General features: G+C 44.2%; 1 protein-coding gene across 1 annotated transcript in view; it reads left to right on the top strand.

The window, feature by feature from the left end:
• CA10 (carbonic anhydrase 10) overlaps positions 1-24,837 on the top strand; it is a 511,943-nt gene that overhangs the window by 87,707 nt on the left and 399,399 nt on the right. Inside the window, exon 2 of the mRNA XM_059149151.1 lies at positions 1,173-1,247. Within this exon, the coding sequence (XP_059005134.1) occupies positions 1,173-1,247 (75 nt within the window). The remainder of the gene's footprint in view (positions 1-1,172; positions 1,248-24,837) is intronic.

The following is a 24,837-nucleotide window of genomic DNA, read 5'->3' as shown; positions in this document are numbered from 1 at the left end:
GAATACCTCAAACCCTACTGCCCTCTCCAGAAGAAATGGGTTTCTTTCACTCATCCTGTGTCATAAACTGTTCTTCATCACAAAACTGCTAGCCTCAGTGGCCTTAATGTCCCAGGCAGAAAAATATCTTCCCTCTACCAGGGGAGACTCTTGGAGCTAAGCAATGGAAACTCATGGAAGCTAAAGGAATTTGGTAAATCCTCTCTCTATGCAAAGCTGTGCTTTCAAACGCATTGTTTTGGACCAAGTTCTCTCACTGAGAATGATGCGTCTGAAGGAAACTGAAAAACAAAAAACAAAAAACAAGATTTAAAGAAATGCAATGCAAAGCAATGTTTAACATTAGCTATATCCCCGCTGAATCACAAATATGGTGGAAGTTACCTTGTTTTCTTCCAGTGGTGCTGACAGGTGACATGTGGATGTGGTTCAGTAGTGGAAGTGTCCACACAAATGTATCTGCCTCCAGCACTGTGGGGCAGATACCCACATGTAATAGAATCACCCTGATCGCCCACCAGCTGTCATCAAGGTCAGAGATCATCCTGAGGTCCCAAATGCAGGAGCTCCTAGATCCCTGTGCTATGTATGTTCCAATTTCTTGGGCTTTCCCCTTTTTCTCCCTGTGATGGCAAAAACTCTCACCATGATGATTCATATTCCTGTTTGCATTTTCCAGGGGCCTGAGGAAAGCTCTTCCCTCTTCTAGCCTCGCCCTTTTAGCAAATGCCCTACCGCCTCTCCATTCCCAAAGGGCTTCTGCACCCCTTGTCTGGCTTGTCGTGGGACCAGCCTTCTCTCCTCGATCCCAGTGGAGGGTGTGTGTGTGCGCGCTCATGGGCTTGGGTAGGTGTAGAAAAGAGATGAGTTGGAGGTAGAGACAAGTGACAGGGGAATTGAAATAGACTTAAATACATAATTACTGTCTATTTCCCTTCAATAGAAATCTCCTGAGTGCTTTTTTATAAAAACGCGAAGACAAGATATTTACAGGTTAATAATCTACTTGAAAAAAAAAAAAAAAGGAGAGGGAGGGTGGCTGCTGCATTTTGTAGGATAACTTGTGGGTAGAAGAAGATTATTATATGTATATTCACTCTTCTTCCACAGCCAGGACACAGGGAATCTTGGCTAGCCTCTCAGTGTCTCTCCCCCTTTTTTTCCCTATACAGCTCAACAGAATTCACCAAAAATCCATGAAGGCTGGTGGGCGTACAAGGAGGTGGTCCAGGGAAGCTTTGTTCCAGGTAAATACACATTTATTCATATTCTTTTATTTTTTTAAGGAAGGAATTTGAATGAAATATAATATTATTTCCAGAGTTTTGCCTTTGCTGCAGGGCAAGGAAGGCATTGCAAGGAGCAGCTGTGTCTCTTGTACATGGCGGGTATAAGGCTTTTCCATCAAGGGCCAGTTTGTTCTAGAGTGGCAATTTCATCAAGACCCCCTTGCTCCATGGGAGCCTACATCCCAAGGCCTTTCCCTCTACAGGGGGCTCTGCCAGCAGGAGGGCTGTGGAGAACTAAGGGTTGAAGCTCTGTTGGAATTTCATTAAGTAAGAAGGAGCCTTTTTTTTTTTTTTTTTTTTTAACATTAATGGAACAGGAAGTCTGGAAAGGCTGACCATGACAGTGAGGCTTGCTGGGATGCATGCTGTCACTGATGTCACTTGAGTAGCATCTGTGGTCAGAACTTAGCAGATTGGGCCAAGCATGGGCTAAAAATAACGACTGGAGTGAGTGCTGTCACCATGGGGGTGGGGGAGAGAATTGAAGGCAAATTAGAGCCAGAAACATACAATGGCTTTAGGGTCGAAGGAAGCTTGGAGGGTCCTTGTGGCCCCTCCACCACTCTGACCTTAATCACAGCCCTCCCCCTTCTGCTGTATCAGACTTTAGTGGGGGAGAGAGGCAAGAGAAAAAAACCAAGAATGTTAAGGAGAAGGATGGATGGAAAGGCGGGTGAGATATTTCAAAGTATTTTTAACTGCCTAGATGTGGGATGGGAAGAAATGCAGCACATGGGAGGAGTCGGTATGGAGTCCTCACTTAGGGGCTAAGCACGGAGAGCTTCCCGAGTTGGTGGAGATCCTTGTATTTGGTGGCAGGTGGGAAGAGCCACGTTCCCAGCTCAACCCAGCTCAGCCTGGTTCAGCCTTGGCTGCTGTTATGTTCTGGTTCTTCTATGGAGTTCCTAATGTCAGCTGTGCAGAGCACAGTAAGTAACTAAATCCCTCTGAGCATCACTTTCTCAGCTGAACTATAGGACAGTAACCCATGCTCTTCGGGCTTTCTGATAGGAGGAGAGCATCTTGGTGAAGGTGTGGTGGGCAACCCACAAAAAAGCCAGCTGACTGGCGAATAGCCTCATAAATTAAGATTATTAACTGTACAAATTTACTCTGGTACATTTATTCCTTGGCCTAGGGGGCATAGATACTGGTCTTGATTAGTTCACCCAGAAATGATCAGGTTTCTAGTAATAACCCTGTAACAACTTGATTGTCACAAGCTATATTCATGCGGCCTGATCTAGATACATGGCATTTTATCCTTAACAGCTGGGGACATCCCTTGCCAGTGGATGGCATGCTCATTGTTTTCCTGAGGAATCCGCTTCTCATGTTCAAGATGTCCCAGAAACCGCATTCACACATATATGCGTTGCAGTTATGGAATTAGAACCACAAAGCGCATTCCCTCCAGGTTATCATGAGTTTTCCGAACTAAGATGATCCTCTGTAGTGACTGAAGTGCTCGTGGATAATACTGAATAAACCCTGCAAAGTGTTGCTTTCCTGCCCCACATTTTATTTTTGATGTTTTCCCCTCCGTTGGTACATCCCTTCTCTACGCGTGTCCAAAGCCCACTTTTGATTTGGTTGTAGCTTCTGAGACAGCCGCAGGAAAAGTTTTGTTTTTCCTTTTATGTGTTGATTTAAAAAAAAGCTTAACTTTCCCTCATTCCCAGCTTCATGGGAGATAGTATGTATAAAACGGGCAGTGTGGACTCTCGCGTCGGACACACCGGGCGCTGAGTGGGGGTCCTATGGCTTCCTCCTGGGAGTTCTGTCTGCAAACTGCCTACCACCTCTCAGTTATTCGTCTTTTTAAATAGAGATCAGGACCCAGTCAGCCTTATGAGGTTTTGTGAGGATTAAATTATATAACCCAAGATAAGGTGCTTATGGTCATGTCTGACCCATGGTGTGAGTACAAGTCCGTCGTTCTGAGTATTACTTTTATTATTTTATGAATAGCCGTACAATTGGGTGTTTGCTACTTTTCTGCTTGGGCAAAGGCAGAGAGCTATTAACTGGAAACCTAATAATGTAAGTGAGGGTCTCTCATGATGCGCGGAACATGGAAGATGCGTAGTAATTGTTCCTTGGGTTGGTGAGCTCAGTTGGCTTCTAGGCAGTGGCCAACTGAGAAGTGACCTTATCATCCTCTGCCTTTAATGGTCCCAAAGGCCCTTTGGCCTCCTTGGAAAGAAGCCTGGTATCTGATGGTTTCACTTCTTAAGCTTTGGGGTACTCTACTCTGTTAAGAGAGGAGTCATGAGGGGCGCCTGGGTGGCTCAGTGGGTTAAGCCTCTGCTTTCGGCTCAGGTCATGATCTCAGGGTCCTGGGATCCAGCCCCACATCGGGCTCTCTGCTCAGCAGGGAGCCTGCTTCCCCCTCTCTCTCTGCCTGCCTCTCTGCCTACTTGTGATCTTTCTCTCTGTCAAATAAATAAATAAATAATCTTAAAAAAAAAAAAAAAAGAGAGGAGTCATGAGAATTTTTGAATTAAGTAATTGGACCTGAGGCTCTAGCCTCTGACACATTCCAAATGACCTCCTTTATCTGAGTTGGTGCTCAGGGCGAACCGTGGACCCTTTATCTCTTATTCTCATTGCAGATTATAAGGTCAAGAGTGCTCTTTGCTTTGCCACCAGGACTTTCTTCATGTGATGGATGTGTGACAAAGAAGAGGACTTTGTATGACCAGATTATTTGAGCAAGTTTTATTGCCTCATAAGTTCTTTGCAAGAGTATCTAGGAAAAAGTTGGCATAACAGTTGTGAATCTGTGATTTCACAAAACTCGTGGTGCCTAGAAATAGAGGATTTCTCTAGCCATGGCAAGCACAAGGTTGATTTAGTAGCAGAATAACCCTCTTTGGTCAGTTCAAAGCACCTGTAGAGTTGCCTCCCCTCCCCCACCCCTAGGGAAGCACCATGCTTAGGGCTGCTGATATCAAGAGGTGACTGATTCACGGTTCCGATTCAAGGGTGAGCCTACCATCTAAAGAGGAAGATGAAACTTGGAATGAATGTAGTTCTTGTGCAGCTTCCTTAGCATTAAATTAACCATGGAATGGCCTCATTTTCTTAAGTGAGACAACTGAGCTCCTACTGTTGGAGGTTTTTTGGGTTAGGCTTTCTGGTCCTTGCAGCCCAAACAAAGCATTCTCCCAGATTCAGGGTTCTCAGTGGAGAAGGAGGAGAAGGTGGACAATATTGGAAGGAGCAGCACTGGTGGAGTGGGGTGCAAATGCACGGTGGGTGTGGAGAGTGTCTACAGAGCAGGGCACACCATGGGGTCATGCATGAGGAGGCCAGCATGTCCACAGGGGCCAGGCCAGGAGAGTCTTTATGTTTTGTGTTCAAGAACTTACTTTCCCTTTAAGAATGGAGGAATTATAAGACCTCGCTAAGCTCTGGAGAGACATAATCAAATGCGTATTTTAAAAAGTCAGCTCTGGGAGCACCTGGATGGCTCAGTGGGTTAAGCCTTTGTCTTCAGCTTGGGTCATGATCTCGGGGTCCTGGGATCAAGCCCTGCATCAGGCTCTCTGCTCAGCAGGGAGCCTGCTTCCCCCTCTCTCCTCTCTCTCTCTGTCTACCACTCTGTCTACTTGTGATCTCTGTCAAATAAATAAAATCTTAAAAAGTAATAAAAAAATAAAAAGTCAGCTCTGGCTATAGTAATGGAGATGTAGTGACTTTTTTTTTTTTAAGACTTTATTTACTTGACAAACAGAGATCACAAGTAGGCAGAGAGGCAGGCAGAGAGAGGTGGGGAAGCAGGCTCCCTGCTGAGCAGAGAGCCCAATGTGGGGCTTGATCCAAGGACCCTGGGATCATGACCTGAGCTGAAGGCAGAGGCTTTAAGCCACTGAGCCACCCAGGCACCCTGATGTAGTGCCTTTTGATAAGAGTATTAGAGAGGTGCCTGGGTGGCTCAGTCTGTTAGACATCTATCTTTGGCTCAGGTCATGATCCCAGAATCCTGGGCTGGAGCCCTGCATCAATGTCCCTGCTCAGCAGGGAGTCTGCTTCTCCCTCTGCTGCTCTCTCTCTTTGTCAAATAAATAAATAAAATATTAAAAAAAAGAATATTAGAGGCACAAGGATTCATAGGGAGCTTTTTTTTCTTTATTTTTCTTTTTTAAATCATTCAGGTAAGAGATGGCAGACACCCGTACTAAGATAGTGAGGGGGGAAAACAAAAACAAAAGCAAAAACAAAAAACACACAAAAACTGCAAAAAAACAAACCTAAAGACCAAACCCCAAAGCTGGGTTCATCATGTTATTAAAGGATTCGGCATAGGGTTTGTTTAGTGACATTTAAAGTATATCTCTCTTTCACACATGTAGATAACACATTTATCATTTAGCATAAATATACACATTTAACACATTTCGGAAAAATTTGTGCCAAATACCGTCTTTTCACATTCCATTTATCCAAAACTGTAGGGGAATTGTCATTCTCTACAGAGGAGGCTCTATGCTAGGAGCTGGGGTTTTAAAAAAGAGATGGCCTCTGACTTCTTTCAGTCTTGTGGGAGAGACAGTCGCTCAAAGTAAAAAGGGGCCTCCCAGCCCCAACACCTGCTTCACGTGGCTGGCTGTGTTTGGAATGGGGACTTTCTCTCTTTTCAGACCAGGACATCAGAGTCGAGGGACTTGCTTCTGTTTGAAAGCTTTAAATCATGACACTTGGGGTATATGTTTTTAGAACTTTATGAAACCCTAGAGCAGGTGGAGAATCTCTCTTCCGTCATCACGTCCTCAGGCTTGCTCTCCGGGTGCTGAATCTGACCTCTTAAACTCACTCATCCAGCAGACTCTCTCCCGATGCTTCCCTTCTGCTTCGTCCTTGGTGGGTAATGACACAAAGGGGGCACCTGGATGGCACCGTTGGTTAAGCTGCTAACTCTTAGCTTCAGTTTAGGTCTTGGTCTCCATGTCATGAGATCGAGCCCCTCATCAGGCTCCATGCTCCATGTGGAGACTGCTAAAATTTCTCTCTCCCTCGCCCTCTGCTCCTCCCCCTGCATGTGCGTGGGTGCACTCTCTTTAAAATATATAAATAAATCTTTAAAAAAAGACACAAGGGACATTCCACTGAGGTCCCAAGATGCTGAGGATCGTGAGAGAGCCAGAGATAGGTAACTATCCATGACATGACATGACAGCGTGGCCAGGATTCCCATGGAGGATGTCTGGGGTTGTCCACTTTGAGACGTTATGCCCCAGTAATGGGTCCTTGATTAAAGGAGCGAGACTGATATAAAGTGAAGGTCAAACAAAGCTTTATTTCGCGCCAGGCATCAAGAGTCTAACCGAACGTTTGGGGCCGCACCTCCTACAAGAGAGGGCAAACTTTCTCTGTTTCACAGACTAGCTTTTAAGGGCAAAGGCCATGCGGTCGGGCCTGGCCACGCACAGGTGACCAATGAGATTGTAACACACACAGGAAACTCCACAGTGACCAGTTGAGTTACAATTTACCCTAGTAGACATTTGACCCTATTACACCTTGATTGGGATTGGCACCCAAAAGGCTCCCAAAGGGTGGGGCCCATACTCCTTGGTAACCAGGGAGACAGTATGCGCCCCCAACTGATCAGATGTCTCCACCCTTGTACCTGGGCTTTGTTACCTGGAGCTGGTTTCCAGGACATGTTTTAAGTGAATCCCCTGGGGAAAGGGGAGTAGGGACAGTTTAACTTGAATGAAAGCCTCTTGCTTACAGAGAGAGCATGGAGGGCTTCCCCGCCAATGCAATGCCTCAGCTGGGTCCCCAAGGGTACCGTGTGGGATTGTGCTACGGCAGAAAGGGAAGAAATGATGCTTCAGAAAGGGGAGGGAGATGGGCAAAGGCCTGGAGGCCGGGAAGAGAGAGGCTCACTGTACAAGGAGAACTCGGGGGACTTAGGGCTGAGGAGTTTAGATTTTACCCTGGATGCACTGGAGTGCCAAGGGAGGGATGAAGGCTAATGCAAGATTCAGGATGAGGGAGATGTGAGCTAAGACAGGAGCAGCAGGGACTCTGAGGAGGGTCTAGCCTCGAGGGGCAGGCGCCTTGTCTCCCTTTACCCCTACCCCTCCAGGACATAGCACGAACCTTGCATACAGCAGTGGCTCCACATTTGCTATATCAGCTTGGATCAGAACAGAGGAATTGTTGCTCCTTGAAGCCAGGTGTGAATCATCACAAGCATCAGCATCAAAAGAAACCCAGCACCACCACCGGAAGTAGGGCTCCAAGTAGGGAGGAAAAACCTCTCATGTCCTACCTGTGTCTCCTTTGCTCCTCCCACAGGAAGTTTCACTTCTGACACTTCTGGTCCCCAAATGGGTGAGCTCTACTCACACAGCGGGTAATTCTCCAGGACACCATCTGAGTGTCTTTCAATTCAACTGAATTCTAACACTTTCTACCTGGAGGGCGCGTCCGATCCCACAGGTTAAGGGTTCAGTCCCACGAGACAGCCACCCTCCCGCTCATTTCAGATGCTAATCACACCCAGTAGGTCCCCAGGTTACCCATGACTTCGGCCTGACTTGGCTACAAATCAGAGGTTCCCATACCCTCTTCTTCTGGTTTGATTAATTTGCTAGCGTGGTTCTCAGAACTCAGGGAAATACTTAAGTTTACCAGTTTACTAAAGAATATGATAAAGGATCCAGATGAACAGCCAAATGAAGAAATACATGGGGTGGGGAGCTCCTGTCCCCGTGGAGCTGGGCTGTACCCTCCTCCTGGTACATGAGTGTGGGTTCACCAATGAGGAAGCTTTCCAGACTCCCCCTCTAGTAGAATCTTCATAGGGGACTTCCTCACATGGGTGTGATCAGTTACTCACTCTCTTTGTAGCCCCCCCTTCTCATTCTGGGGAAGTCGGGGGGAGTGAGGGGAGCTGAAATTTCCAAGCTTCTCTCCATGGCTCGGTCTTTCTGTCGACCAGCTCCCATCTAGAGGCCATTCCGGAGCCCCCTTTGAGTTGCCTCATTACAACAAGAGGTGCTCCCGGGCCTCTCATCACTTAGGAATATAGAAGGGTTTGGGGAGCAACAGTGTGTACAGTAGGCTTCGAAGTGTGTTCCCAGCAGAGGAGTGCACCTGCGTAAAGGCTCAGAGGCATGCATGGGCATGACAGCGTAAGAAATGGAATAAACTTCACTGTGGCCAGAACGTAGAGTATCAGAAGCAGAGTGGTTTGAGACTGGAGGCAGTCGGGAGCCTCCATGTACTTGGGCCACAATTCCAAGTCCTCTACGTGAGGATCCCAGGAACAACAGGAGGGCAGTAAGAAGCCAAAAGCAATTCACTCTTCCTCCGAGATCTGGAGAGGCACCCAGGGATCATGAGAGTGAGTTTCTAACTGTCTGAATGATCAATAGAGAATCTCGAAGCTTCGTTTCTGATCAGGCGGGGCTCAGGAGGCTACTTTGGCCCACTGCACCTTGCTCTGGTACATTCTTCAAAATCCAGAAGTGGTCTATGTGGGACAGTCACGTCTCCCAGCTCCCAAATTCCCACGCCTGCCTTGCTGGGTAGGTTTAAAACCTCAAGATTGTTAGAAGGTGCAGTAATTCTGTCTATGGGCAGCCACCTGTGGTTTAGCACCGATACCTAATTACCTGCGTTGTCTAAAATTTTCCCTACTTAAGACAAGCTCCTCTTAGACATTGGTAAGGAATGCGAACTCTCTTTTCTCCCTGAAGTCCTCCTGGGCAGGGAAGCAGGCAGATGGTGGGGGTGGTGGGTGATGTAGGAAGACCTGCCTGGGGTCATGCATTCCCTGCATTCTTCCCTCTAGTAGATGGTGCCAATATTTGTTTTGTTTTGTTTTCTTTTTTTTTCTTTTTTTAAAAAAGATTTTATTTATTTATTTGAGAGAGAGACCGTGAGAGAGAGCATGAGAGAGGAGAAAGTCAGAGAAAGAAGCGGACTCTCCAAGGAGCAGGGAGCCTGATGTGGGACTCGATCCCAGGACCCTGGGATCCTGACCTGAGCTGAAGGCAGTCGCTTAACCAACTGAGCCACCCAGGCGCCCCCAATATTTGTTTTCTATTGTTTTGTAACAAATTACCATACAACTAGGGCCTTCAGTAGACACACCTTTCCTGTCTTACAGTTTCTTTGGGTCGGGAGTTCGGGTACGGCTTAGCTGGGTCCTCTTCTCAGGGTCTTGTAAGCCTGCAAAAGGAGTCCGTCTCTTTGCCTCTCTTCCAGGGCCAACCTCACACAGCTCCTGGACAGAATTCAGTTCTTCACAGTTACAGGACTGAGGCCCTCAGCTCCCTTAGGCTGTCCCTTCTTCAAGTTCACAACACGACTGACTATTTCAAGACCAAGAGGAAAGTGTCTCCCTTTGAATCTTTCCCTTCTCTTCCGGGAGCTTTTGGACTCTCTTTTAAAAGTTAGGCCTATCCAGGATAATCTCCTCGTGATTAACTCCAAGTCAGCTGACGGACGACCTCATTCAGATCTGCAAAATCCCTTCCTCTCTCACATACCACGTGACCTAATTACAGGAGTGAAATTCTATCCTACACACAAATCTGATTCATAATCAGGGAGGGTGTGTATGCCAGAAGGTGAGAACATTGGAGACCATCTTGGAATGTGGGATACCACTGGCCTTCATTCCTCTGTGTGGTAAATAGTGTGGGTGTTCTCTTGTGTACTAAGCTGTGCACCTCCTTCATTCATATATAGGAAATGGTAAAAGGGGACTAAAATGGGGATGCCTGGGTGGCTCAGTCGGTTAAGTGTCCAAACTCTTGGTTTCGGCTCAGGTCTTGATCTCAGGGTCCTGGGATCAAGCCCTGCATAGAGCTTTGCACTCAGCGGGGAACCTACTTGGGATTCTCTCTCTCTTAGCCCCTCTTCCCCGCAAAATAAATAATATCTTTTTTTTAAGTGTTATTTATTTATTTATTTGAGAGAGAGCATGAGCAGGGGGAGGATCAAAGGGAGAAGGAGAAGCAGACTCCCTGCTGAGCAGGGAGCCTGAAACAGGGGCTCCATCCCAGGACGCCGAGATCATGACCTGAGCTGAAAGCAGACACTTAATCAACTGAACCACCCAGGTGCCCCAATAAATAAAATCTTTAAAATGAAAAGACTGCTCATTCTAAATCGATGCCATCTGAAGATGAAGTAGACACTGTTCTAGAATAAATCTTCCGATTGAGAGGTGATAAATAGTATTTTTTAGATTAGATATTGCTTTTGTTGCCTTTCCCTGAAGACTCTGCTCAGGTGATAACCAATGCTAGCCTCCCCCACACCAGCACTCAAATTTCTCAGCCAGGGCTCTCAGAATTAGAACAAATGTCAGGTATAAAGGAGAGGGAAGGATTCTGTGTAAGACTCCCAGGCTTCTGGGTTGGGCAACTTGCTGGAGGGTGGAATTGTTCCCCTTTGTGGAAACAGGAAAGAAGCGGTGAAGTGGGGGGTGGAGGGGCCCAGCATGGAGAGTCTCCCTGTGGACAACAGCCCGATGCCACCCCAAACTGCTCTTCCAGCCATTTCCCCTTGCCCCTCTCTCCTTGGCCTTTCTATCCTCTGGCTTCTTGCAAGCATCTCTTGTATGACATCTCTTGTATGGCCTCACACTCTGGCTTCTGATATTTCTCCCAATCAGACCCTTGTCCTTGCATTGGGCGATCTTGCTCTTTCGCCGCTGGTTCACACTCAGTGTTTGCTTTCCATCATCTTCCCAAGCTCCTCCTCCGCCTTCAAGGGACAGGCTCTTGTTGACACTGGGACATACATGGGCCTTCTCCCCTCAGGCATTCACGGAATGATCACCCCAACCCCACTCAGTCTCCCTTTGAAGGGAAGAAGATCTCACAGCCCCTAAACCTTCTTACCCTCCCGCATCCTTTGATACGCTCCACTTGATGAGTGTTCTATAAAGTCAGTGTATTAGTTTTGTGTTGATGTCATAACCAATTACACAAGCAATGGCTCAAAACCCACAGATCTATTATAATTCTGAAGATAGATGTTCTAAAATCATGCCCCTCCTCACATCTCCCTTTATGGCATCAATTTCTTTGCCACAAAAGTGTATGCAAACCTTTCTGTTGGTTTCTGTTGGCGTGTAGAATTCATTTTAATTTCTCTAAGACATAAAACTTGTATTTTACAGAGTCCTGTTGCATATTATTTGGTCAAGGGAATAACCCTCTGCTCTTGGAGGCAATCAGTCCTTACTGTACAAGTTCTTTTATCTGTTTCCTTCACTTGAGCGGGGAGTGGGTGAGAAAGCACACCAGTGCGCTGCCCCAAACTTCACTTCTGGTGTTACCAATCTTCTTGTTTGGGTTATGGAAGCAGCAAGGGATATGGCAAAGTACTCACTGGCTTGGCTCATCCACTAACCAAATGTGTAATCTCGGGCCAGTCATTCAGTATCTCCGGCTTTTGATTTCCTTGTGTATGAAACCAACACCTTTAGCTGCGTTATTTTCAAAGACCCATGCTGGCTCCAATATTCTCTGAAAGTTTACTAATGTGATATAAGATTGGTTTGAGAGATACATTTAGTAGCATTAAGAAATAGAATATTGATTTCATTCACAGGATAATTTTATTATGTTCTCAGTGTCAGTATTTGGAAATGGAGTCAGTGATGTAAGCGTGTCTCTAGATATCTGATCTCTGGTCTCTATGTGAAAACAAATAGAACTTAATGCATGTATTCTTCTCAGCATAGCAAGGTGATGCCACAGGGACTCACCCTTAATTATAAATACCTTTAGTTAGATTTTTTTTCTCAGAAATTGGGATGTGTAGAGATTAAAATTTACTCTGAGCCTAAAAGATGCCAGACACTGCTAGACACTGGGGATACAAATAAGAATAATTCTCTCAATAATCTCAATAAGGAGCTCACAGGCAAGTTTAGAGGCAGATTGCAAACAGGAGGTTACAGTTTAGCCTGGTAGAGGATGTGAAACCTGAGTGGAGAGACAAAGGAGAAAGTTACCATGAGCTGTGCGTTCGGGGCACCTGGGAGGCTCAGTGGGTTAAAGCCTCTGCCTTCAGCTCAGGTCATGATCCCAGGGTCCTAGGATAGAGCCCCGCATCGGGCTCTCTGCTCAGCAGGGAGTCTGCTCCCCCGCCCATCGCCTACCTCTGTGCCTACTTGTGATCTCTGTCAAATAAATAAATCTTAAAAAAAAAAAAAAAAGATGAACAATGAGCTCTGCCTTCAGGTCAGAGAAGGCTTTGCAGATGAAGACATCTCTTGACATAGGGTCTTCAAAGATAATGAAAGAGTATGTCAGGTCGACAAGATAGAAAAGGGCACTGCTGGTGGATGAAACATAATGGAATCTGACCTACTACTAAGTAACAGATTGTAAACTTCTTGCAAGCATCTCTTGTATGACAGCCCCTGTTAGGACCATACTTGAAAACTGTGTCATGGAAAGTGCCCTGGACTCTGAAGATCAGGCTTTGTGTCTCCCCCCATTGTGTATCAGCTGTGTGATGCTTAGAAATTGCTTAACTTCTCAGAGCATGAGTTTACTCACTTGTAAAATTAGGACAATGAAACCTCTGTCTCCAGTATTTCTGTAAAAATAAAATGGTAGCAATTTCCCCCTATCTGTAGAGGATGAGAGATCCTAGACTCCCTGTGGGTGCCTCAAATGCAGAATATACTGAACCAGTATATTTCAGAATATACAGTATATTTCAGAATCTATTATTTCAGAATATATTTCAGAATATACTGAAAAAAGATCTACCATCTTTTTTCCTACATATATATAATATATATTAAATATATATATTTATTTATATATTTATAGATATGTATATATAAATATAGATATATATCTGCTATAAAGTTTAATTTATAAATTAGGCACAGCTAGAGATTCTTGGCAATAACTAATAATAGAAGAATTATAACAGTATGTTATAACAGAACTAATGTGACTGTGATCTCTCTCTCTGAATATCTCCCTGTGCTGTGCTCATCCTTGTTCTTGTGATGATGTGAGACGATAGAATGTGTATGTGGTCAGGTGGAGTGAGAATGACATGGACATGGGACATAGGGTTAGGCTAGTAGGGACCTTCTGATGATAAGCCGGAAGGTGGACCATCTGCTCTCCAACCACAGTTGAGCACAGGTAAAGGAAACCCAGAAAACGAAACCGCAGGTAATGAGGGACCACCATCTGCATTCAACCTAGAAGTGCCTTGTCGACTCTGAAAGATTACAAAGGTATGGCTCTTTTTGTTACCGTAGTTTTGAACTGAGCTATTTAAGCTGGCAAGGAAGGGCCCTGCTTGGTTGTACTACTATTCCGAGTTCCTAATACATCCTTCTAATCCAGGAAGGCATGGGAAGCCTTTTGAAGATATGTTAACGGTCACCCATGGTGCCAAAAGAAACAATTTGGACACAAGCATATTTGAAGCTTGTACATATATTCCACTGCAAGGATGGCCGGGTTGCAGCCAACCAATATGAAGTATCGCTCTCACTCCAAGCTTTTTCAGAGGCAATTGTCTTTCCTGGTGCCACACAGAGGGTCCTGGTCCCATCAGCACAGGTGGCTCTAGCCAATCAACCACTTTGGAAATACTTCTGGAGGGGGGGCGCCAGGGTGGCTCAATTGGTTAAGCATCTGTCTTCAGCTCAGGTCATGATCCGGGGGTCCTGGGATTGAGCCCGGGGTGGGGCTTCCTGCTCAAGTGGGGAGCCTGCTTCTCCCTCTCTCTGCTCCCCGCACCAACCCTGCTCATGCTTGTGCTCTTTCTTCCTCTCTCTCAAATAAATAAAATCTTAAAAAAAAAAAGAAAGAGAGAAAGAAAGAAAGAAAGAAAGAAAGAAAGAAAGAAATACTTGTGGAGCTTCAGGACCTATCCAGTTGGAAATATGTCCAGGGAGGCTCTATGGCAGTGTTCCACACTGGGTGTAGGCAGGAAAGGGACACACTCTCTCTGGAGAATTGAATTAGCAAATGATGAAATCCCCTGGAAGTCTGATCTGCTTCTTCTTCTTTTTTTTTTTTTTTTAAAGATTTTTTATTTATTTGACAGACAGAGATCACAAGTAGGCAGAGAGGCAGGCACAGAGAGAGAGAGGGAAGCAGGCTCCCTGCTGAGCAGAGAGCCCGATGTGGGGCTCAATCCCAGGACCCTGGGATCATGACCTGAGCCGAAGGCAGAGGCTTAACCCACTGAGCCACCCAGGTGCCCCTGCTTCTTATTTTTTTTTAATATTTTATTTATTCATTTGACAGAGATCACAGGTAGGCAGAGAGGCAGGCTGAGAGAGAGGAAAGGAAGCAGGCTCCCTGCTGAGCAGAGAGCCTGATGCGGGGCTCAATCCCAGGACCTTGGGATCATGACCTGAGTGGAAGGCAGAGGCTTTAATCCACTGGGCCACCCAGGTGCCCCTGATCTGCTTCTTATTATCCTTATGTGCTGGAAATTCTACAAATGCCTATGATAAAATACTCCTCCTGAAAAAGTAGTTTGTTGGTCTGAGCTCTAGACAATTCCTAGGGTTGTTGTTATGTTTTAAAAATACATATGTATTCTTCCAGTTGGCACATCTTGGTTACTTGTCTTTGAATGAGCCCTGTATCCTACACAGACGGTAATTGGAGGAACCCTCAGTCTTCAGTTAGCTTCTAACACACAGGGACACAGCTCTGTATGTTTGTTCCTAGAGGACAGTCCTGAGGGTTTAGGTTCAGGTTCAGAATGGGTGGAGTTCACGGTAGGTAGGGCAGTCCCTGCCTCCAATCCCCGGAGTACTACATATTCCTGAATTTAAACAGTTTGTTCAAAATGCACAGCCACAGTGCTGTGATTGTAAACACAAAGAAGCAGACTGTGAATTACTTCACCTACGTCATTCTGTGTGACTACTTGGAGTTTTTGTTTGTACTTGAAATTTAAAACACGGAGGCAGAATGGGAACTGCAAGGGATAATATTTTCGTTTGGTCAGTGCAGTTTTCAGTTCAGACATGAAATGTTTTAGTGAATCTGAATAATGCTTTTACCGCTGAAATTTTTTTGATTGTGTGTTTTAAAGGTACAGAAAAGAAATACTGTTATTAATTAGCATAGTTGTACCTGAGGATAATTGTGTTGTTCAGAGGAGGGGGTAGTTAAAAAAAAAATAAGCTCCTTAGTCACATGCTTTAGGTTTGACCCTGTATACAGCCTTAGGTTCAGTAACTTGACATTTTCTTGTCTTTTCTTTCTTTCTTTCTTTCTTTTTTAATTTATTTGACAGAGAGAGGGAGAGAGATCACAAGCAGGCAGAGAGAGAGGGGGAAGCAGGCTTCCAGCTGAGCAGAGAGCCCGGTGCGGGGCTCGATCCCAGGACCCTGAGACCATGACCAGAGCTGAAAGCAGAGGCTTACCCCACTGAGCCACTCAGGTGTCCCTGGACATTTTCCGAATAAACAACCCCAAAGTGGAGCTCCAGGCTGCCTTCTGGCCACAAAACACATAGTGTTGGCCATCCCCACCAGCTGAAAATCCACTCCCTCCCTCTCCTGGGAGTGCCTCCCATTGGAAAGACGTGCCTGGGTCACCATCACAAGCCACAGGTAATAGCTTTGTTGAAAAGCAGCTCAGTGAGTTCTTGAGAGGTACCTTGTAAGGGTAAATACTACTCATTGAGTTATTGTGTGATAATGGGATTGTTTACTGAATACACAGCCGGCTGCTTCACGCTCAGGTTATACCTCTTTGTCAGGCAGAAGAAAATCAAAGGCAGCAAGACTATAACCCCAACCAGGAATTCTTCTTCTCATGCCAGCCAAAGGATGACAGGGAGGTGCCTGTGGACTTTGTTACAGGCTACAACATTCGGCAACATTCCCAAAAAGATAAACCATGTAGCAAAGGCTTTTATGCAGCAAGTATCCAGTGCCTGCTGGGTGCTCTTTGAAGATTTGGCAGCAGGAGGGGGACAATTCCCTTTCCTTGGCCCCAGCCTGGGGGGCAGGGTCCCAGTGTGGTGATAAGGGCTGAAAGGAGGGGGGGGGGGGCGGGGGACACGACTCCTTTTTCTCCCAATGGATGCTGTGCCTCCTTAGGACTGGACCACAGGGCAGCTGTGATGATTTTTGCATTTTATCTCTAGTTTACCCTGCAAGCTGTCTTCTCCCCTCACCGACCAGAACTGGGTCACCAGTTCCTGCCAAGTGCCATACCATTGGCTCCTTTACAGCCCAGGCTCGGATCACCGATGATTCTTCTTTCTGGAAGAGTGCACATTGTTGTATCGAGAGGTTCTAGATCTGAGGGCTCCTTTGCAACTTTCCATACCCGTCCTCTGTCCTTAATAGTGCTCCCGAGCTTCTTCCATGGCCCTTTTCACTCTTCTCATGGCCTTGGTGGCCACCTGCTTCATGCGAACAGCTCTGACATCTCTAGCCCTGGTTCTAGCCTCTTCTCAGTGACATCCTCGTCGACCAAGCTTTTGAACAGCTCTCCCGGCTCATCACCAGCATTTCATATAAAATCAGTTGTACACTCTATTATATTTTATTTCAGACTCTCTGCCTTACTCCTGGAAAGCAGATTTTTGTTTTCTTTTTTTTCCTCCCCCAGAGTGTTCTAACACCGCAGCAGCTGCCCAGCATCATGCCTCCTTCTAGAATGTTTCGTATTTAGATCACCCCTTTCTCGCATTTGTTTCCCTGGAAAAGTATCACCCAGGATGATCAGAAGAAATTCTGCCTTCATCTCATTGGAATGAAAATATATAAATAACACATCTTATTATCATAACATTATTTAACATGCCATGGTATAATAACTGGTATTCTATACCAGTATAACAATATATTATATACTTACTGATTTTCATTGACGCATTTTGTGATTGCAGTTACTTTATCTTGAGGACTTCCTCCTTGGTTCTGTTTAACATTCTGTTCTAATTCAGACTGATTCCATTCTATGTTGCTCAGCTATCACACTGGCTTTTGTTTTGTTTGTCTGAGTTTTACTTCATGGGTTATTTCTACTCTTCCTCATATCTTGTGACATACTTTTGAATTTACTTTTTAATTTTCTGAACTCCATTTTAAGTTTTGCTTTTTTTTTGGGGGGGGGGGCGGGCGATAAATGTGTAAGAGTGATCAGTATTCTGGGTCCTCAAATGTCCAAAAAAAAGTCTTTCTTTTGCCCTGACCCTTGAGTGATAGTTTCTTTGGTAATAGAATTTTAGTTTCAAAAGCACCTTCCTTTGACTTTTTCTAGGTATTACTCTCCTGTCAACTTGCAAGTGGTGTCCAAGATGAGAAGTCTGGTGCTTTTGTAGATAAATGTCTCCTAACAACCCCAGCTGCTAGTGGCTTTTAGGACATTATCTTTATTCTTAAAGTTCAGAAATGTCATGGGATATAGCCAAAGACACGGTTATGTCATTTTTCATTATTTGTACTCTGCATGCTGTAATCCAGTTTCTAACAGAGCAGAGGTTTTTGTTTGTTTCTTTGTTTTGGTTTTTTTTTTTGTTTTGTTTCTGTTTTGTTCACAGGTCTATGAATGCTAAGAAGAGTTCTGACAAAAAGTAACAACTTCCTGAATCTAATTGGCTAAATAAACTAGTATTCAAGTCACTTCTTATTTTAGGAAAATTTTCTTCTATTATTTCTTTGATTACCTTCTGCCATCTGTTCCCTCTGCTCTTACATTCTGGACAGGTTTGGGAACATATGGATCTAATTTCAAGGCCTTTCTTTTCTTTCCATGCACAATTTCTGCATCCTTTGCTTGCTCTCCTCATTTCATTCTCTCTCCTTTTTTTTTTTAAGATTTTATTTATTTATTTGACAGACAGAGATCACAAGTAGGCAGAGAGGCAGATAGAGAGAGAGAGAGAGAGAGAGAGGAGGAAGCAGGCTCCCTGCTGAGCAGAGAGCCCGATGCGGGACTCGATTCCGGGACCCCGAGATCATAACCTGAGCCGAAGGCAGCAGCTTAACCCACTGAGCCATCCAGGCACCTCTCATTCTCTTTTTATTTAAAGCTCTGGGACGTTTCCTTTACTTACCTTTCAGTGGATCACCTTGGCCTTCAGCAGTGTCTGTTCTTTTATACAGGACTTTCATTAACTTTGAAATTTGGCAATCACTTTTTAATTTTTAAAAACAATTTCCATTTTTCAGTTTATCTTTTTTCTTGAAGATTTTATTTTATGGATCCATTATCTACCTAACTCCCTAGAAGGATACTGATGAGGTGTTTGTTTTTTTTTTTTTTTTTTTCCACATTTTCTTCTCTCGTCAGTGCTCTCTCTTTCTTAATCATGATTCTTGTCTTTCATGTTGTTGACTTCCCTCAAATGCCTGGTGATCGTTGGCACTGTGTTCATGTTTTAAACAAAGGACTGAAGAGTTTAGTATTGGAAACTGGTGTGGTTTTCTCAGCAGTTATGCCCACCGGTTGCTATGATAAGTTTCTAACCTTGAATGAGGGGGTCAAAATGCAAGATGCTGATGGGCCCTCCTTTCTTTGAAGTAGAGGAAGAGTTGATGAAATGACAAGCTGGTGAATCTCAGCCTCCAAAGTCAGGAAACCTTTCTTTTCTTTTCTTTTCTTTTTTTTAATTTATTTATTTACTTTTAAAGAGAGAGAGAGAAAGAGTGAGAGAGAGTTGGGGAATGGCAGAGGGAGAGAATCTCAAGCAGACTCCCCCACTGAATGTGGAGCCTGACATGGGGCTTGATCCCAGGACCCTGAGATCACAGCCTGAGCCAAAACAAAGAGTCATTTTCTTAACTGACTGAGCCATCCAGATACCCCAGGAAGCACTTCTGAAGGGCATGGTGTGTGTCATTATAGCTTATGCTATTACAGAGTTGGCCCTCATATGTTTCATCTCTGTACCGGCTCTGTGGTCTGAAGGTAACTTAGGTTTGCTCAGCTTCTCTGTCTGGCCCTAGGTACATGCTGGGTACTGCCGCCACTACCCACCCCACCCCACACAGTTGATGCCTGCTTCCCTGGAGGGGCCTTCTTCTCATGGCTTCAGCACAGGAGCAAATGCCATTACCAACCTTAACACAAAGGCAGAGGAAGAGCAGGCAAAACAGTAGAACCCTTCCACAGGCCATGCTCTAATCCTGGCCCTGTGTTTGGCCAGCTCCTGCTTCCTGTCCCTTTGAGGCTTGGCCTTTCTCCAGGAAGCCAGTGGAAAGGTAGAAAGGAGGACTGTTACCTTTGCAAGGAGTTTATTCTCTCTCTCTCTCTTAGTTATTTATCCTTCCTTACCTGCTTGATATCTTCAGAAAACTCCTCCTAATTCCTGGCCCTGCAAATGGTACTCATTCATTTTTATTGGAGTTGTTATATATTTATCCCTTTTCTAAAACCTTTTCTGTAATTATATCTGGGAAGTATGGGGGGAGAAAATAAACACACAGGCCCCAAATGATAATGAGCCCAAACTGGGATAAGTCCTGTTTACCTGCCAAACTCATTCTTTCTCTTCAGTTTTCCCATTATTTGAATGGCTCCTCATTTCAGAGAAGCAAAAGTTAATGGCCACTGATCAATGTTGGTAAATGCTTTTCTTTCTTTCTTCTTTCCTTGCCTCCTTCTATCCCTCCTTCCTGTTGAAAACTACATTTCTGTCTAGGCACTGGAAGGGGGCTGGGTATATAGGAGTAAACATATGAATATGGCCTTGCCCTCTCTGAGCTTATAATAGTGAGGGAGAAAGATATCAATCAAATAAGTACATGACGAAAATATAACTTTACAAAGTATGGTATAGTCCACAAAGGAAATAAGGGTGAGAAGGCCTTATTGGGAAAATGTCATTTTAGGGGAGCCTTGAAGGGTGAGTAGAATTTGGCCAGCAAACCAGCAAGATAAGAAGGTCACAACAAGATGGAACATGAACATTGGAAGTCCTTGAGGTTGCAGAGTTCGGCACATTGGAGCCTGATATAGAAATCCAGTGATAGGATTAAAGTACAGAGCAACATAAAAAAAGAATAGAAACTGGGGCGCCTGGGTGGCTCAGTGGGTTAAGCCGCTGCCTTCGGCTCGGGTCATGATCTCAGGGTCCTGGGATCGAGTCCTGCATCGGGCTCTCTGCTCAGCAGGGAGCCTGCTTCCTTCTCTCTCTCTCTCTGCCTGCCTCTCAGTGTACTTGTAATTTCTCTCTGTCAAATAAATAAATAAAATCTTAAAAAAAAAAAAAAAGAATAGAAACTGAGAATAAGAGGCTCATAGGCCATGTAAGGAACTGAAATTTCAATCTTTATTCAGGGGGTGCCTGGGTGCCTCCATCTTTCGGCTTAGGTCATGATCCTGGGTTCCTGGGATTGAGCCCCTGTGTCAGGCTCCCTGCTCAATGGGGGGTCTGCTTCTCCCTCTGCCCCTTTCTCTGCTTGTGTGCTCTCTCTCAAATAAATAAATGAAATCTTTAAATAAGTAAGTCTTTACTTAGTAGTAAGCAAGTAGAGTATTAAACAGAGAGCTGTGTGAATGATATATTTTGTTTTAATCTTTTTAACTACTGTGGGGAGAGTAGACTAGAAGAAAACAAGAGTGGACCTAGGGAAGTCTTGCAAAATGGCAGGTGCAAAGTCATGGTGGCTAGAAACTGCAGAGGCAGGAGTGAAGGCACAGGTGACTGTGCTGATTCTGGGAACATTCTGAAGGTAGTGTGGACAGGACATTCTGATGGACTGGATGGGAAGAGAATCATGGAGCATGAATCTTAAATTTTTAGTTTGAATGATCTGGTGAATGGTGGAGCCGTCATCTGAGCTGGCGAACCGTGAGAGAGGCAGGTCTGGAGTGGAGAGAATCCAGTGTTCTGTTTCAGCCATGCTAATTCTTACACGCTCACGAAACACTCAAGAGGAGGCAACACGTTGGCAAGAGATGTCTGAGGGGAAATATGCGTTTGCCTCCTGCCAACATACAAATGGTATTTAAAAGCCATGGAGTGAATGAGACTGCCTAAAGACAAAATAGAGCTCACAGACAGGAGATTAGACATGGAGAAAAGCCAGCCTTTCAGGAGATGGGCAGCCATGGAAGCGGTTTCACCTTCTATGACAACTCACATTCGTGTAGGAGTACATGAGCATTTGTATGTCTTAACAAACATTTATGCCACACTTACTTTGTGCCAGGCGTGATTCCAAATGTTCTTTTGGAAATGAACTTTGCAAATGTTAACTCATTCATTCCTCACAACCATCCCACGAAGTGGTGATGGTTATTTCTCCATTTTGCAAATAAAGAAATGGAAGCATGTGGAAGTTTAGCATCGTACCCAAGGTCATATCGCATAGATGACAGGGCCAGGTCTCAAACCCAGGCAGACTATGTCTAGAATTATCCTCTTTAAGTACTGTTCCATGGTGCCTCTTAGCACACTGCCATCTCACATGCATTTGGTGAGTCCTGGTCATCCGTGAGTGTGGAAGGTGGGAATGGATATATTTTGGGTTTGTAGACCTTGATTCTTTCTAACTCTTCCCCCTTTAAATCCATCTATTGCCTAAACCCAAATTATTTTTGAACTCCAAAAATAATTTACATCTGTCATTTCATTATATTTCTTGTATCATTTGAATTTCAGACTTTAAGAGAGATGGAGAGGAGAAGTGAGTTGGGGGAAATCGGAGGGGGAGACAAACCATGAGAGACTGTGGGCTCTGAGAAACAATCTGAGGGTTTTGGAGGTGTGGGGGGTTGGGTGAGCCTGGTGGTGGGTATTATGCAGGGCACGTATTGCATGGAGCCCTGGGAGTGGTGCATGAACAATGAATTCTGGAACATTGAGAAGAATTTTTTTTTTTAAATTGAAAAAAAAGAATATGATGATAAACTCCTAGGTGGTTTTGAATTTTTTCCTGCTCCTATCACTTTCTCCCGCTTCAACCTGATTAACCAAAGCACAACCACAGACTATTTCCTAGATCAAAAACCTTCCGTGACCTCGCATTTCTTTTTTTTTTTTTTTTTTTTTTTAAAGATTTTATTTATTTATTTGACACAGAGAGATCACAAGTAGGCAGAGAGGCAGGCAGAGAGAGAGAGGAGGAAGCAGGCTCCCTGCTGAGCAGAGAGCCCGATGCGGGACTCGATCCCAGGACCCTGAGATCATGACCTGAGCCGAAGGCAGCGGCTTAACCCACTGAGCCACCCAGGCACCCCGTGACCTCGCATTTCTTACAGAATCAAGTTTACATGTCTCTCCCAGTATCCAAAGGCACCTGTAATCTGGCCTCAATTTCCAATCTCATCCATCACAATTCCCCAGCATGGAGTTGTGGCTTTCAGCCAGGATTGATTACCTATTCCCTGAGTCCACCCTAGGTTTTCTCGGTTTAGCAACTTTGCCATGCCTTCCAGCATATTTAGAATCTCTCTTCCTACTCTAGCTCGCCCCGGAGGTTCTTGCTCCTGCTGGTTGGAATCTGACTCATCCCCCAGTATTCTCATCCTCCCTTCACCATTCCATAATTTCCAGCAGGAACTGATCAGATTCTCTTCCGCACCCTTAAACATCCCTTGTTCCTTTTATAGCAGTCACTGGGTTCTAAATATTATGGGAACTTGTGCATGCAGATTGTCAAGTCTCAGAAAGCAGGTTGTCTGTATCTTTCCACCACCTTCTAGAACGCGTGCTCTGTGCTTGGCCAACAGTTGGTGCTTTAAAGTGTCACAGTAGTCCATAACCAGATGCAACCTCTCCCTCTTGGCTGCTTTTCCCTGTCTGATTCCTACCTGAAGAGCACAGCCCCTCTGCCTGGCTTTCCCATGGAATGATTCTGTTTCCCAGATGCATTCACAGCATGCAGTGATTTATTCCATGTGTTTCCCAAATATATACTAAAACCAGGGATGCCAAGTGGCTGACTCCCCAGCTAAGCCATTTTCAGATTAGATGAACTCTGTGCAAGACTGCTCTCCCTCCCCCGCACACCCCCCGAACCCCGCCTCACAGTTTGCCTCTCAGCAAATGGCCTCTCAGATGCTTCAAGAAAAGAAACAAAATTGTTAAAAAGGGATTTTGGGGGGTGGGGTGAGGTGGGGTGGGGATATCAGTTCATAAATGGGAACCAAGAATTGAAAACTCATTTATTTTCATCCAAATAAGAATAAATGGAACTTCTTCAGGCTTTCGTTTTATTAACACAGTATTTATTTTTTTAACTACAAGACATATTTTATAACTGGAATTTATTTTTAATAATAAACACTTATGAACTACATATTTTGACCAGGAAAAGAAACACCATATATTAAGTTTTAACTTTATATTTTTTGTAATAAAAGCAAGATATTAAATCAAATATATAGTATCATTCAATTTTTTATACTCTGTCATAACTATATAAGCAAAACCCTGGAAGGAAAAATGGCAGAATGAAAAAATATGTATATCTCTGGTTGATGGGGTTATTTATTTTTTTTGTATTTCTGTATTTTTCTAATTGCTTAAAAATTAGCAGACATTACTTTTATGGTAAAAACTTACTAAAAATACAGCTTTTATTCTAACAGAAGAATTGTGGGAAAGGAGGTGGTGTTGAGGTTTTTTGTTTGTTTGTTTGTTTTTAGAAATGCTATGTGAAATTCAGGACTTTGAAAATCTCATAGTCTTTTTAAAAACTGTTTTATTGAGATATAATTTTATAGTAAAAATTTCTGATTTTAAATGTATAATTCCATGAGTTTTGACAAATGTATACAGCCCTGTACTAATACCACTATCTTGTGGTAAATGTAACATTTTTATCATCCCCAAATTTTCCTTGGATACCTTTGTCATTGGCTGATTTATTCCTCCTACCTCTTGGTCCCTGACGACCACTGGTCAGTCTTTCTTTCTTTCTTTCTTTCTTTCTTTCTTTCTTTCTTTCTTTTGTCCCAAAGATTTTATTTATTTATTTGAGAGAGAGAAGAGATGGTCAGAGGGACAAGCAGATTTCCCATGGAGCTGGAAACCTGATGTGGGACTTGATACCAAGATTCTGGGATCATGACCAGAGCTGAAGGCAGTTGCTTAACCAACTGAGCCACTCAGATGCCCCAGTGGGAGCTTTCTATCAATATAATTTTACATTTTTCTAGAGGCTCTTATTGATGGAACTATGGATTGTAGGTATATAGAGTCTGTTGTGCATGGTTTCTTTCCTTTAGCATAATGTAAGGTTCATCATTGTTGACTGTATTGGTAGCTCATTTCTTTATGTTGCCGAAGAGTGGTTTATTCTGTACTAATATCCCACATGCACTTACTGAAGGATATCTGAGTTGTTGCCAGATTTAGGCTGTTTGGAATAAAACCACGCTGAACATTCACGTTCAAGTCCCTGTCTGAATATATATTTTCATTTATCTTGGCTGAATACCTAGGAGAGGGATTACTGAGTCATTTGGTAAGTGTATTTTTTTTTATTGGAAGCTACCAGATTATTTTCTTTAAAATGGCTGTACCATTTTTACATTCCCACTAGGAGTGTGTGAGAGTTCCAGTATCTTCACATACTCATCAACACTTGGTCTTATCA

The sequence above is a fragment of the Mustela lutreola genome, chromosome 15, assembly GCF_030435805.1.
Source record: "Mustela lutreola isolate mMusLut2 chromosome 15, mMusLut2.pri, whole genome shotgun sequence".
NCBI classification, from domain to species: Eukaryota; Metazoa; Chordata; class Mammalia; order Carnivora; family Mustelidae; genus Mustela; species Mustela lutreola.
Note: the sequence above shows the minus strand (reverse complement) of the source record. Positions and strands in the feature narration are given on the sequence as shown.